The following is a 15,848-nucleotide window of genomic DNA, read 5'->3' as shown; positions in this document are numbered from 1 at the left end:
ATCTTGTTTTGTGAATTTGTTTTGCCTGTCTCCTTCACATAGTTGGTTGGTTGCAGTGGGTGAGATGATGTTGCTCACTGGTAGGAATACATCATGCTCACCACTACGCTCAATCTACGGTTTGGGCTATGGTTCCTCGATGTGATTTTTCTAGTCATCCTAACCGGTTAGTGACGTACACGCAGATACATGCACACACGCCAGAACTCAGATTAATAAATGGGTGCACTGGCCAGAGAGGCGTATTAAAGGCAGTCAAGGGAGATGCATTGGGGCTGTAAATACCAGCTCATTAACACTCAACAATCCACTGTGTCAGTGTGTGTGTGCGTGTGCGTGTGCGTGTGCGTGTCGCCAAGATCTACAGGTCATTACAGCAACTTAGCCCTCGGGTCAGCTGTGATTAGCTACAGAAGAGTGGCCAGAAATCAACAAGGCACCGCCAGACTGTCACATTGCCAGACTGTCTCCTCTTGTGCATGTGTGAATGCCTGTGTGTCTGACGGAGATAATCACAGGAACACTTTATAGTTAGGGAAGAAAACAGAGAGGCATTTAGACAAAGGGGGAGAGAGCTGGCGCGAACAGAGTCGCTGAGTTATTTGTGTTACCGCTAATGGAGTTGTTTCTATTCATTACAGTGGCCAAGTTAGGGTGATAATTATAGCTGACGATAATTTTGACTTAATTGGGCTTGATAAACAGTAATGAATTCTATATTTATTGTCCACACAAGGCACAGTAGCAATTAGAATTTCGCGGAATTCATAAATGTCACACTTAGTTCCTGTGTCACCCTCCTCTCCTCTCTTCTATACTTTCAAGATTAATTACATTTTTAAATAGGCTGTCTGTTGTGTTTTTGGGAGATCTGGTCTTGTACTCTCCAAATGTTGCTTTTTGAAAGGCAACCCTACCCTACTGAGGATACACTTAAAATATACCAAACTGTATATGTAAATACAATAAATACCGGTGATACAGAAGTGTATGCCAATACGGTGTATCATATGAGTCATCTGATTACCTCATTAGCTGTTGTCCATAATAATACAATGCTATTATACTTAACAAGAGCATCATGGGTAGATTAATACAATTGGGGAGAAGTAACGTTTGAAAAAAATAACAACAATAGTTTCCTCAAAGTATAAGCCATATTCATGAAGTTTTTACAGTCGAAGTACTCTCATATATTTGAACAGAGAGAATCTGTTACCACGAGTTATGTCGCTACTGGGCTCTCCTTTTCTCTCTCTGGATTGATTATGCATGCTAAGCCATAGTTTTTGCTAGTTTGGATATGTTTTGAATTTCATGCTGAACCAAGATTGCAATTAAAACGTGTTGCCATGCTGTTAACAATTACCATATGGCGCACTTTTGTCTCAGTATGTCCAAGACGACACATAAAAATCCTGAAAATGATATTTAAGTGCTCACCACCAGCCTAAACAGATCGAGTCACAAGGACTTATCCACACATAGACGCATAAAGAAAGAGAGACATAATGGGAAAAAACAAAAGGAAAGAGTGTAATCATACTTTATGTGTAATTAGTGGTTATCTCATCATGTATTTTTAGGCCTAAGTAGGGTTGTTTTTATTCTTTTTATTTCATTCTTTTTCTCCAACAGTGCCATCCCATCCCTATAGTTGATCTCTCTGTACATTATGCCCAAACCCAACATCCTGTTGTAACAGGAAATGCATCACATTAAGGAAGCAAAATCCTTTTAAAAGAGTGAGTATACTGTAACTGTATCACTCTGTAAGTCTTCCCTCACACTCCATCCATGGAATTGCTGTTCAATATTTAATTACTACTGAGAAAGTGACCATTAAGACGAGTGAAAGAATTTAGCTCAAGTACAGTAGATGTCAGTACCCTATTTAAATGATTTATTTAATGTAATTGATTAAATCAGACCAAATGTTGCAAAGATTTACCTGCACTGAAAATATGAAGATACAGTCTTCATCATTCCATTTCTGTATGATTTTTTTTCTTCATATTTAAATTTCAAAAACAAATGTTAAATTGTGTTCTGTCAACACAAAATGTTTGACTTCTAACCTAAGTTGATGCAAAATATGTACTTAATTGGATTTTATTTTTTAGAAGAGCACATTTATTAGACGGATGAATAAATAAAAGCAAACCGTGATTAAAAAAAAGATAGAGCTGATGGCCAATAGTGGTTAAGCTAATTTTAGACTCGGTCTCAAACATCCAGCCTCTCTCTGTCCTTGAGGAACCACCTGCAGTCAGCTTACTTTCAAGATGTTAGTCGAGTTAAGTTATGACAGTCGTAAGCATATTATCTGAGGGGTTTCCGATGTTCTTCAGCAGTCTTGAAGGTCAAGATCAATAGACAAAGAAATTTGAAAAGCTTTTAATTCTGCTTATTTTAAATCTCCATAAGCCTTTTGTATAGTAGGCTCATAACTAATGAGAGTGTCATTTGTTATTTTATATGCCATAAAAGAACCAAGAAGACAGGCCGGCTACGATGGCCGTGAGGCGATCGCTGCCAAAGCTTCACTCCACAGAACCCCCAGATGTTCCTCAAGGGACTTTGTCTTTCTAAAGACTTTTTTGTGAATGCGTTGCATATCATTACTTTGTAGTGCACGCATTTCCAAACGCCGACATACCACGTGTGCAAAACACTTTAAGCGTGTCCTGTTCATTTCCACAGAAACTCGGGGCATTAAATGACATGCGTTTTCATGCCTGAAACTCCAGTTATGGTTCATAACCACTCCCATTTGTGGCATAATTTCAGCTATGAAGAGGAATAACATGGCACTACTCGGACAAATTGAGGATTAGGGAAAAGAAGAAAAAGCTCATTCACATTCACAGCTTCGCACAAACACTCACACACATAATCCTGCAAACAATCACTGTCCGTCCGGTCTGCAGATATCAGTTGTGCCTTCTCTGCAAACAGATTTACACTTGTGAGGTGAATTCAGGTCCATGTTAATTTAGCACTGATTTATCAGGTTGACTGATGTTGTGCGACTGTGCATGCATAAGTGGGTTAGTGTGTGTGTGTGGTTCTGTAAGTGTGTCTATGCATTCTGTGTTGGTATAGAAATCATGTTATGTGTATTTATTTAAGGCAAATTAAATCTCTCACAGATGAGTTTAATCAGCAGGACAATGCAAGTGAGGGGGATGTCTGTGACATAAACAAATGGCTCATGAGTTCAAACACACACACATACCCAAACACACACATGTTCTGCTTTCTTGCATTTACACCTTTTCTCATGTCCATCTACCCCTCTTTCCTATTCTAAATGATTATGACAGAATGCAGAGAGGTAAGAAGAAAGAGTTTGGGGGTACAAAGTAAAATGCGCACATAATTATACACATGGACACATATAAAAAGAGTGTATTGAGATATGCACTTACACAACTCCTATTTAATCTCGCATAATCCCAAAAGCTGACAGATAAACAGCTTTCAGTATCTCAATCTCTTCACCCTGGCGCCACTCAAAGAAAGGCCGCTCTGGGTGATAGGATCATTTCCTGGTCGTGACTTAAGCCTGCAAGGCAGATCAATACCACGTCACACACACAGAGTAACACAGGATCAATGTATGTTAGTTACCTTTCAGCTGATTTCAGTAGAGGAGAGTCCTGTCCCCCTGGTCCTTTGTTCAGCCTCCTCTCCTCTTCACCCAATCTGACTGACAGCCAGATGGAAAGAGCCAGAGGAAGGACAGTTATTTTGTGTGTGTGCGCGTGTGTGTGTGTGTGTGTCTGTGTGTATTTATAATGTAATTATAATTGTTTATAGGTGTGAAACGTAATGACATGAAGGGATTGTTACTCGGTTGTAATAATATTGCCAGGTGTTTGTGCGTTTGTATGTTTGTGAGGGCAGGCAGAGGTCATTTCTCCTCTTGTCTGCATTCTTATCCTCCCTCTCTTTTCCTCCTACCTTTGTTCCTGTGTGCAGGCATATTACTGAAGCAAATTGGGGCCAATAGGCACTGTCACTTCATGACCTAAGGCTCACCAAACAGAACAAAAACAAGCTAGACAGAGAGAAAAAGGCAATGAGAGGGGATAAAAGGGGAGATAAAGGAAAGGAGAAAACAGTGAGGCAGTGGGTAAAACAGGCTGGGAAATCAGGAGAGCTAGCTAAGAGAGGGAAAAAGAGCCAAGAGATGGACGGAGGGCAGGAAAGAAGCAGAGTGAGAGAAAGAAGTGACAACCTCAAATTAAATTCCCATCATGTCAGTGTAGAACAAAATTCAATAGTGTTTATTGGCAGCCCCCAGCCTCAGGGAAATTACATTCTGAAGCAGAGCATGGCATGAATGCACACAGACCCTTGAACATGTGCACACGCACACACACACACGCACACACATATACACACACAAGTACACATATTGTACACGACACTGTGCATGTATTCGGACACCCCAAAAAAAGCCCTCTGGCTGATGTGAGCATGCAGACCAGCGATGTATCCCCTGAGGTCCATGTGCCATTTGTCCTGCATGTGTAACTATGCCCATGTACGATTTACTGGCCTCTACGCGTGTGTGTTTGTCCGATAGTTCTTCACATGCACATTTTTGCCAGTGTACAAAATACTACATTGTGCATTTAAGAAGCTCAGTTTTCTGTCTGTCGGCCACAATTGCCACTTTCCCTGCAGTCAGACTCCGACTATTTGTCATTAATGTATATACACAGGTTTCTATTACAGTGGTTGTATTAAATGTGTCCCCGGGCTCAGGTTGCCATGAACACAGGGCTTCAGTGCCTTTGTCCAACCTCCAGCAGCAGCAGCAGCTAAAGCATCATTCTTTAATGGGAAGCCGTTTAACCGTTTTATGCAGAGCACATGTAGAGGCTATTACCGCTGATGTCTCTGGGATGCAGATTTGCTCTAAATGGCTAACAATCTGCCCCCCCTACTCCTCTTGCTTTCTATCTCTTCCCCTCGAACCCTTTATGTCTCGGTCTGCTTATGCCTCTATCTTGACTCTCTTTCATTTCTTCTCTCCCCCTACCCCTCCAACACACTCACCCATTCTCTCCGTGTCTCTCTTTCTCCAGGAGCATGCAAAGGGGGCTTTGGGCTGCTCAGTGGAGGATCTGAAGGCCCTTTTCTACTGTGAGCTGTGTCACAAGCAGTACCTCAGACACCAGGAGTTTGACAACCACATCAACTCCTACGACCATGCACACAAACAGGTACATGGGATTACACACACACACACACACACGCATGCTACGTAACCGCACCCATGCAGACATGTTTTATGATCGCTTGTCAGGGGATTTGGGGTGATAGCTTAATGCGTCTTGACGGAGAGCTACTTTAAATTTTCATGTGCTTATTAGGTTAAGTTTCCCAGCAGGTAACAGTAAGAGTGTGACAGGAGTGTGCATCATCTCTTACTAGCACACACACAGAGGTGGAACTTGAGGCAGATACTCGTACTTATAATGCATAGAGTATGCGCCTCGTTCATGTGCAAAAGCTCAAATACACATCGATGAAGAGGGAGCTGTCTCCGGCATACCGTTTGGTGTAACGGTTATGGGGGTCCTCTCTTGACAATACACCTCCAATATTAACCTCATATCTCAAAACCTCACACTCGACACTTCCCTTTCTTGGGTCCTCAGCAATATTGCGCAAAATGTTGATTAGATGAACAATTGACGAAAAGTGGACAGGCATACATTCGAATAGACACTTGACCATTTGATTGAGAGGGAATTTTTTTCTATTTCAAAATGTAGAGCACCAGGTTTGTATGTATCTGATTCATAAGGGTGCAGCTGCTAAATGTCCTTTATTCTTCAAATTGTCCTTGAGGAGAAAGACACATTTTGTAAAAAAATAAAACAGAACCATTAGCATAGCTCAAGTAAGATTGTATTATTCCGGTTTGGACAAGATGAGGCCAATGAACCATAAGGAAAAGGCCCGGCAGCAGGTTTTCTCCTGCGTTCTGCTTTCACATCCATTTTCATACACAACCTCCACTCTGGACTAACAAGCTGAAGGTTCTGCTGATAGCACATTCTCCTACAGCGCTCTGTTGTCATGCCAAGGCATACACTCACATGCAAAAACATACAGACATGCACGTCCCTGTGTACACACTTCCACACACATCTGCAATCTCTCAACCAAGCCACGTCCCACTTCTGAACGCCCACCCTGTGCAACATGAAATAAACATTAGATAAGTCGACTGTTCCTTCACTGTCATTGTTCTTTGAAAATGAATTGAAGCAACTGCAGGCCAATGTTAGTGCTTTGTTTTAGCCAGCGGCAGGCACATGAAATGACGTGCATGAGGCACTGAGCTGACAGTAGCCACTGGCACGGTAACACACACACATACGCATGCATGCACACTCTGCCCACCGAGCAGAAAACGGATGATATTCTAGCTGAAGAAGGCTTCCCTGAGGAGGATTGGCTTTGGAGAATGGCAGCTGATTGCGTTTGTTCTGTCTCTTTTCCTTGTCATCGATTCCGGGGTAAACAAGTCTGAACGCATTACAAGATAATTATGCTCCCTTTTAAATAAAAGAACATTCATACCATTAGGATGGCCCCTCACGTGTTACCTAAGAAAACACCAATCCTCATTCTAAGGCCCTTGTGGATATGAAATGAATCAACTCTGATTCATCCATATCGCCCCAGCCTGAGCACTCCTTAACACATCTAAAAGAATATTGATCGAGGCTTTGACAGACGGATTGAGCTTTATAACACATAGCTAGACTGGCATGTTGGAGAGTAATTTCGCTTCAAGCTGTTAGGGACACGACATCCTCTTTGAAGACAAAAGTATCCGCTTTAAAGTGTGAATGAAAATATCTCTGCACTGTGTGCTCGGTAAAAATGTTTCTGTGTGCAACGATTTGTTTGGCTCTAAATATAGCGACAGGTTTCCCTGCAGTGGGATCTGTTTTTAAGAGAGAACAATAACCTGGCAGAGTGAAAATGCAAGAGGAAAGAAGAAGAATGCATCTTCATACCTAGCATCTAGTATAGACTGCTCTCTCTCTCTCTCTCTCTCTCTCTCTCCTGTGAGCTGACAGTGGAATGTTAAGCATCGTGCGATAATGTAAAAAGACACCCGATTGTGTAAAACTCAGCAGAGATTAACCTGACGACTGTCAGCTCCAGCATAAGATCTGGGTGTGAAAGAGAGTGAGTGTATAAATACATCTGATGTTTGAGGCGCTAATCGGATGTGTGTGTGTGTGTGTGTGTGTGTGTGTTTGTGCAATACACACTGGATGGATGGATAATAGGGTGGTGTAATCCTGTTGCATTTTATACTACAGGATAAATTCACAATTATATAAAATAAACAAAAAGGTTGATGTATAGCTTAAATATACTGGGAAGCGAAAGATAGTAAGATGGAAGATAAAGGGATAGTGGTACACGATACTGCTGCTATTCTCAAACTCTTCAGTCCCTCCTTAGCATTCAGGTATACAAATAGAAACAGAGCAACATGCAAACACAAACGCACACACACACACACACACCTGCCAAGCATGGATAAAGGAGGGATAAAAGTGTGTAAAAAAAGAGAAATTGTGACAGCAGCATCATTGCTTCCCTGAGAGGACTGGCACACCTATTGCTATAGACACATCGTTTCACCCATGCAGAAACACACACATGTGAACTCACACAAAACACACACAAAGTTGGGTTGACTGTTATTTTTATGATGCGGATGAAGACCCACCAGCTTGCTCAAACTTTAATCACTCACTACTCATGGTGTGCGGCTTATGTTATATTGCATTTGTGCACGCACACACACACACACACACACACATACACACAATGTTTTGGCATTTTTCCAGCGGAAATCTCTTTACGACATCTCAGATGGTTATTTTGCCAATGTGTAATTTAAGCATCAGCAAATGCACCCTTTGCTACACTCCAGCTAAAGAGCAGATCGGTCATTGGATCAGATTATCTCTCAAAACAAGCTGTCATGGCAGACGGAGGGCTGAGCATTTTCAAAATGGCAGTGGCAAAGTCATCGTCTTCATTAAATCACTCCTGCCACTCATCTCAACTGTGTCTGTAATCTGCTATTCACCAGTTGAATTGTGTTTGCTTTCAAGCTGTGATGGAAATAAGACGTTTTCTTCCGGGCTGAATGGAGTTAATTAGACATGAGTTTAGCAGGAGAACATCTGCAAACGCTGCTGACTGATGTGTAGGTTTGAAAGACAGCTGCAGAGCTTCCTAAAACTAATTTCTCACTCTCTCTTCTCTTTGTTCCACTCTTGTGCTTCTCGCTACCCTGTGCCCTCCGCATACTTTCTCTGTCCCTCCCTCTTTGCCCATTCATTTTCATTTCCTGCAGAGGCTGAAAGAATTAAAGCACAGGGAGTTTGCTCGCAACGTGGCCTCAAAATCGTGGAAGGACCAACGCAAACAGGAGAAGGCTCTCAGACGTCTGCACCAGCTCGCACAGTTGCAACAGGAAACCCAGCGGTGAGAGGGAGGAGAGTGTATTTATGTGCGTCTGTGGCAGTGTGTTAGTGTAATGAGACCAGGGGCGGGAGTCCAAAGGGGTTAGAGTTGTCACATCCAGTCAGCCTTTCTTTCATTTGATGGATGTATCCACAGATGTTAGAGCACCCAGTTGTCCGGGATAGGCCACAGGTGAAATAAATATAACATGAAGAAACATTCTAGTTGATTCTCTTGAGAGTAGATGATTTGCTGGAGAAGGAGATGTGACTTTTAAAGAAGTGGAAACAAGTTTAAGAAGTAACTAAAATGAGTGAAACAAGTTGAAAACTTGATTAAAGCTTGCCTCTGTGTTTGCATACTGACAACAATCAGACCAACAATAAACAATACATATTATAATCATCTTGATTGTGCCTATTCCTTGTGCAATTAATTGTTTTCCTTTCTGTGGTTCTTTGTTCCTTTCTTTTGCAACAGAAAACTCTGTCTACCTTTTTATATGCATTGCCATATAAATAATGTATTATTAGTGTGAATAAAGTAATATTATATGAATTACAGTATGAAGCAGGATATAGTGTGGATCAGTGTCTAGTGTTCACAATTTAATTTGATAAAACATTCTTAATTTCACAAAAGGTTGGAAGTAAAGTGTTTGTCAACTGTGACGGTCCATATTTGGGTACAGGTGTGACTTTTAAGCCCACAGGGTTTATCTATCTAGCTATACCCAATTAAGCCAAAAATAAGCCAAGCTTAAGGTATGTGAAGTTAAATCAATTCAAATACAAATACCTCTATCACTCTCTGTTTCAGAGTCCCATGGAAGACTTCTGGACTAGGAAGTGCAGTCAGGGCTGTGCGACAGCAACAAGCAAAACACAAGGACCAAAGCGACCGCCTCCCTGAGAACAAAGCTGAACCCTTCAACCTCACCCATAGTCCCTCTCCTACACAACCCAGAACAGCACGTCTTAGCCACCAGCCAGAAGATCCATGTCAATCTCCTTCCCAGATGCTGCTGGCCGCTGCTCCAACTCAGTCCCCACTATCCAATACAGACCCTCCTGGAGTGTACCCCCAGTCCTGCCTGGGCTTGCATCCCCAGCTGCCTCTCTCTGGGCGGGGGAGAGTAGGCGGCAGACTTGGCGTGTCCTTCTGCTTCTCACGCAGGGGGCCCAGGCTTGAGCCTTCTGCCTCCGTCTTTTCAGACCTAGAAGAGGAGGAGAGAGAGAAGAGGGAACAAATGAAAGAAAGGATAAAGGGGATGATGGAAGACATTGATAGGGAAATTGGGGCATCAGAGCAGGTCAAACACAAGTCCAGATCTGACAGTGTAAGCCTCAACGACACAGAGCCAATCCCCAGAGAGGCTGCCAGAGAAGAGAGGGAGATTGGAACAAGAGATGCAGTGAAAGCACACTCTGCTATTTCCACAGCAGCACCTGATAATCAGAGCCACGATGCACCGTGCTTGTTATCACAGACCCAGGTGGCCCTATGGGGCACAGCACTAGCAGGGTCACACATGGGCACTGAACACACAGATAGCGAGACAGACAGAAAGAGAGAAACAGAAGTGGGAATGGAGGAGAGTCAGTATATGTGTGTGCTGGGGAAAGATGGCTGCACCCGTCTGAGATGGCCTGTCAATTTGCTTATGTTCACTAAGTCTCAACCACACATCTCTTACAGCTGCAGCCCACTTTGCTTAAATCAACAACAACCAGAAGAACTCACAGAGGATCTGCAAAAGTCACAACAAAATCCGTTGCCTGCTCTCTCAGATGAATCAGAACTACCTGTGCCAGCTATTCTTACAGCGGACGCTCCTTCCTGTTTACAAAGACAGGCAAGGCAAGAGTTGAAAGCACACAGACAGGAAGCTGAGGAACATATCGATGTGGAGACAGAAGCACACCTGTTGTTGAAGAAGGAAAACATCTCATCATCAGAAACAAGACCAGAAAGCGGAAGATGCCCACTAAGTATGGATGATTGTGGGAGGGCAGGCTCTCATCCATTTGACCACACTCAGAGGGACAGCTCTGATGCAAACTCCCAGAATCCACTGGGAGGAAGATTAGGGGGTGCGAGAGGTAACAGGGAGAAAGCCATCATAGCTCTGAACTGTAAATTAGAGTCTGTCACCCAGCCTGGCACACAGAGGATGTGCACCAGCCCGTCCAGGTGTGAGTGTGGGAGTGATACGATGTGCAAGTGTGCCAGTGCTCCGTGCGTGGGCGTCTCAGAAGTGTCACGCAAAAAGAGGAAAGCCAGTACAAAGAAGCACAAGCTGGGAAAGAAGAAGAGGGTTGAGAAGGAAAAAGCTTCAAACAAGAGCCAATCAGCAAGCTGCAAAGTGAGGAGTGTTGTCTCTGCAGTCTCCATTGGTACAGAGAGGAGTGGAGAAGCTGGAGGGAACTGGGGGAAGAAGAAAAGGAGGCAAAGGGAGACAAGCGAGATCATGATGAGGAGGAGGAGGAGGGTGGTGCAGGAAACTGGGAGCTGCTGTCTCCTGGGAAGATGTGAGGCTGAGCTAGTATCTGGCCCTGTCAGAAAGAGGAGGCCTCACTGGAGCCTCAGCACTGAATCCCAGTCCCAGCCAGACGGAGAGCAGGCAGAGCACTGCAGTGCCGACTCCCAGCTCGCCAGACACACCGCAGGAAGACACGGCCAGGGAAAGCGAGACGGAGATGCAGTGACTTTTCCCTGTCGGTCTCACTTCTCCTTACACTCCTTCTCACCAGGATGTAACTCAAAGCTGTTTTGGGAAAGGGGTCACCATAGCAACCCCAAGAGTTTCATTGACTGCTGTTACCCTGACAACAGCTGTGGTTGCAGCCCGGCGAGAAAGATAAAACTCCTCCAGAGGGACAGGAAATCCATTCATAGTAAGAGGAAGAGTTTGAGGCATCGTGCAGATTGGGAGGAGACAGAGAGGGGCAGGAAAATGGAAGGGCACTCAGGTTGCAGAGACAGCCGCCCAATTTCAGATGCAGAACAATGGGAGTGGTTGAGGGGGGGCTATCCTCGAGGTAGTGAGGAGGGCGGGTCAAGGAGTGGGTGGAGATCCAGAAACAGAGCAGGGGAGTGGGATCGAGTGGCAAAGTTTAGCCCCAGTCCTGGCAGCTGGAGCAGGAGAGGCCGACGTCTGAGCACAGAAGATGTAGACTGGGACAGATGCAGCGTGGACAGATGGACATGGGGCAGCAGTGACAGCTGGGAGGACAGGGGGACACACAGATCCACATCAGGCTCCAGGACAGACACCAGAGACAGCCCGGGCTGTGTGTGGAAATGTGCAGGCACCAGACACTCACGCTCCAGACACTTCTCTAGCCCTGAGTGGTGGACAAGTAGACAGACATACAGCCCCCAGAGTGTCAACACACAGTCCAGCAAGTGTCTCAGCCCGCGCTCCTGCAGCCCCGGCAGCAGCACCAGCATGTCCGAGCTGAGCTGGGAGTGGAGCAGGAGCAGTACCTGCTCAGAAGTCACAGTTGATGGGTTGACAGTTAGCTCCGACAGGACGTCCTCTGTAGATCCAGGACTCTCATCTGAGGCCCCTCAGGAAGCAAACAAGCAGAGCAGCCCTATGTCCACTTCATCCGGCCTTACCTCTTGCTCCTTCTCTCATTCTTCGCCTCACAGATCCAATCCTGCTCCCATAATACCGGGCCTCAACACACACCATTGTAACACAAGCCCTTCTCAGTTTAAGGAGCCCAATATACAATCTGACTTTGTCCATAGACATGTGGCCCCTGTTGACACAAGCAGGTCAGGCACAATAATTCCAGGACTTTCTCCCAGTAAGTCTCTGCCACAGAAACCAGCCAGGATGTTGCTTCTCCCTCTCATAGGGAAACTACCCGCAATCCAGAGAAAGGCAAGAAGGAACAAAGGGTTGCTGGAGAAGAGTCATGAGAAGGAAGGAGAGGAGGACGAGCAGACCAGGGGCAGTGGAATGGATCCCGGAGCAGTCACCAAAAGTCCAAAATGTCCTCTGGACACGGTTGAGTCAAACCCCAGCAACGCTCCAAATCTCTGCATTAGGACTGAAGACAAGCAGACAGATAGAGAGACGGCAGCTCTGCCGATCAGCTTTACTGCTGAGGAGATGGACAAATATCGCCTCCTGCAAGAGCAGGCAAGAGAGCACATGCAGAAAGTCCTGGAACAGTTTCAAGAGAGCGCAGATATACACACAGAGACAAACTACACACACACGGCAAAGACCGAGAACTGTGAGACTGTCCAGGAACTATACACACCTGTGTCCTTGCACAACCCTCCACAGCCTCAACCGCGGACACTTCACACAGACACAATGCAAACACCGAGACAGCACACCCTCCAGGTTAACCTCCCACTTCCACATGTGACCCCACAAGAGAACTTCACTCAGCCCATCATGGCTCTGAGAGTGCCCAGCCTCCCCCCTCTCTCCAGCCTACATCATATCATTTTACAACACGCAGCCCTCTCCCTGCACCCCTCCTCCTCACCCTCTTCCACCTCATCCAACTCTCCTTCCATGCAGCCACACCCAGCTCAGCTCCCTCACCCCCTGCCCCATCTCCACCCCACTCTCGCTCATCACCTTCACCTCTCTCCTTTTTCCATAACTTCCCTGTTTCCTTCCATTCTGCTGTCCCATCATCCCATCCCTCTCCTCCCCCAGTCCCCTGCTTTTCATGCAACCCCTCTCGCTCCACTCGCCCAAGTAGCCCTGCGGCCCTTGAACCCCCAGTCTTTCATGGAGAGGGCTTGGCCAGTGAGGTTTCAACAGAAGGCGTTGTGATTTTCAAAGAGTGGTTGCCATGTTTATAATCTTCAGTGGCAAAACAGACTAGAGAGTGAAAGAGAAGAAAATGTTGGGTTGGAGTAAAGTCTGCTATTTGAAATGGGGTTGTGCTTTTTTTTACTAGAATCAACTCCAATCACGCACACACTTACATGCTTACACACAAAACAGCCCAACTATTGACTGTTTTCCAATGAAAATGTGTTTCTCCATCTCGCCTCTGCTGTGTTGATGCAGACATAGTGAAAACAGACTTTGATCCTTTGCTTTTTCCATCATTCTTCATTCAGACCCAGACAAAAGGGAAAGGCGCACCTGCTATTCAAAGACAAGCTGGGCTTGTGTCATCCTCTCTCTTTCCTTCTGAACCACAGACAGACCAGCTGCCTTTTGAAGTATCCTTCATGACAGTGGGGCAAGAAGGAGTGATAATACAATCCCCTTATCTCCATTTCATACAGGTTATCTAAGTGTGACTTTCAACAAACAGAAATGGCGTTCTGGGGACTGGTGGGCTCGCACAGACATCTTAACCTTGGTGTATGCTGTATTTTTTTGTGTGCAATTGTGCGTGTATAAAAGGTATTTCTGCACTGATACATACACAGAAAGAAGAATGGAAACTAATTTCCATATCGGACACATGTAAAGACCAGTTTTGTCTCTATAGTGTAAATATGCTGGCATTGAGTAATGACATTAGAATCATGGGATACAATTAAACAAAAGGTGGATTTAACCTTGATCAGTGGTGCATATTGCTTATTCCATGATCAATGGCTTCAGTGATACAGACACTTCAACATATTTTCATTCTCATATGTGAAATGATATCCTTTTTTTCTCCACACAGCATTTAACAAATCTGTTGTTGAGACAGCAAGGAATGAATTGGATCTATTACATTAAAACTTGGGTGAAAATAAACTTTTTTCTCTTATTCTGTCTGATTCATGTTGCAACATGTTCCAAATAAATAATGAAAACGCTACTGTGCGCTTTACCACATCTCAAAATGAGGCCCAGGACACTTCAAAGATCTTTAAAATACCAGCGCAGCTCCAAAACTGTGCTGGAGTGAAAAATGGATAAAGAGGCATTAACAATAAGAAACCAAATCTAGAAGAAATAAGTGCTGGAGTAAATAAATAAATAAATAGGCATTAACAATAAGAAACCAAATCTAGAACTGAAAGATGAATTCATGATGGTGGGGGGAAAAAACAATTGGAAAATTGGAATAAATATATATATATATATAAAGAGGACAAGAAATAAATATAGATGGAAATAAAGGAATCCAAGAGAAGGGACCCAGCAGGTGTGTAAGAGTGGAGGTTAAAAGGTCCAGTGGGAAGCATCCGAGGTAAAAAAAAAAGGGGGGGGGGGAGGAGGAGAAAAAGAGAAGGGAGTTTATTTAAAATTTCTCGTTAAGCCCGTCAGGGTCTATAGTCCCCAGTCTGTGGATCCACCTCCTCTCTGCCGCCTGGTGCTGGGCCCAGCTCCACTGCCTGTTGCCCTCCAGGCCCAGGCTCTGGAGGCCGTGTGGGCCGTGGAGTTTAAAATGCACATCGAGGACGCTGGTGCCCTTCCCACTGTTGATCATGTAGAGGTGCTGCCTAATTCTCAGCTGCAGCTAGCTGCCCGTCTCCCCCACATACAGTTTGCGGCAGGTCCTGCACCGGACAGCATAAATAACGTTGCTGGCTGTCGGTAGCAGGACCTGGTCCACGTTAAAACCAATTCTAGATTGGGGGTTAAAAATGTGGGGAAGACGAATAAAACCGATCTCCGATACCCGAAGCGCTTCCCTCCCGGTCTCTTTTTTATTTAGGTTGGTGTGGACCAGGATGTCCTTCAGGTTTTTGTTTCTCCTGAAGGCGGAGATCACCCGGCTGGCCCCCAGGGCGGCGCAGTGTTCCCTCGTCCCGTTGAAGTCCTGTTTGATCTTTGTAATGAAAGTATAGATCCCTTCAGAAAATGTTAAGACCAACGGGACAAGGGAGTGGGCCGGTGGTTGGGCGGTGTAATTGCCGCCCCTGAAGGCCACGGCGACCTCCGCCCTGATTGTTCGGAGGAAGCGCCTCGAGTATCCCCTGAACCTTAACGCGCCAAACAAGGTGCTGGTTGCCTCCTCCACATGGAGTGGGAGGGTGCAGATTCTATGAAACCGGATCAGCTGGGACTTGATGAGGCCTCTGTAGGTGTGTTTGGGGTGATAACTGGTTTTGTGTAAAAGGGCATGTCGGTCGGTGTTTTTGAAGAAGACCTTGGTTGCCAAGGTCTTGCCGGGGTCGCTGGATTTCTGGAAGAAGACCCTTGTGTCGAGGAACTCAATGGACAGTGCTTGCAGATTATGTTTTATTTTGATGTGTGTTGAGGATGTTGAGAAAGGTGTGGAAGTGGTCCACCGGATGGTCCCAGAGGCTGAAGATATCATCCAGGTACCGGCAATAGAGAAGTGGTTTGTGGGTGAGTTTGAGAAAATCCGTCCTCTCCCAATGGGCCAGAT

General features: G+C 45.0%; 1 protein-coding gene across 3 annotated transcripts in view; it reads left to right on the top strand.

Moving 5' to 3' along the window:
- LOC130213527 (G patch domain-containing protein 8) overlaps window positions 1–14,258 on the top strand; it is a 34,124-nt gene extending 19,866 nt beyond the window's left edge. For 2 of the 3 annotated variants that reach the window (XM_056445247.1, XM_056445248.1), the window contains 3 exons: window positions 5,100–5,237; window positions 8,414–8,544; window positions 9,343–14,258. In XM_056445247.1, the coding sequence (XP_056301222.1) occupies window positions 5,100–5,237; window positions 8,414–8,544; window positions 9,343–13,333 (4,260 nt within the window). In that variant the 3' untranslated portion in view covers window positions 13,334–14,258. Of the gene's footprint in view, window positions 1–4,238; window positions 5,238–8,413; window positions 8,545–9,342 lie in introns of those variants that run through there. The other variant, XM_056445246.1, reaches the window with a different exon arrangement.
- The last annotated feature ends 1,590 nt before the right edge of the window (window positions 14,259–15,848 follow it).

The sequence above is a fragment of the Pseudoliparis swirei genome, chromosome 22 (genome assembly GCF_029220125.1).
Source record: "Pseudoliparis swirei isolate HS2019 ecotype Mariana Trench chromosome 22, NWPU_hadal_v1, whole genome shotgun sequence".
Taxonomy (NCBI): domain Eukaryota; kingdom Metazoa; phylum Chordata; class Actinopteri; order Perciformes; family Liparidae; genus Pseudoliparis; species Pseudoliparis swirei.
The sequence above is the reverse complement of the archived record's forward strand: the minus strand, read 5'-3'. Positions and strand labels throughout refer to the sequence as shown.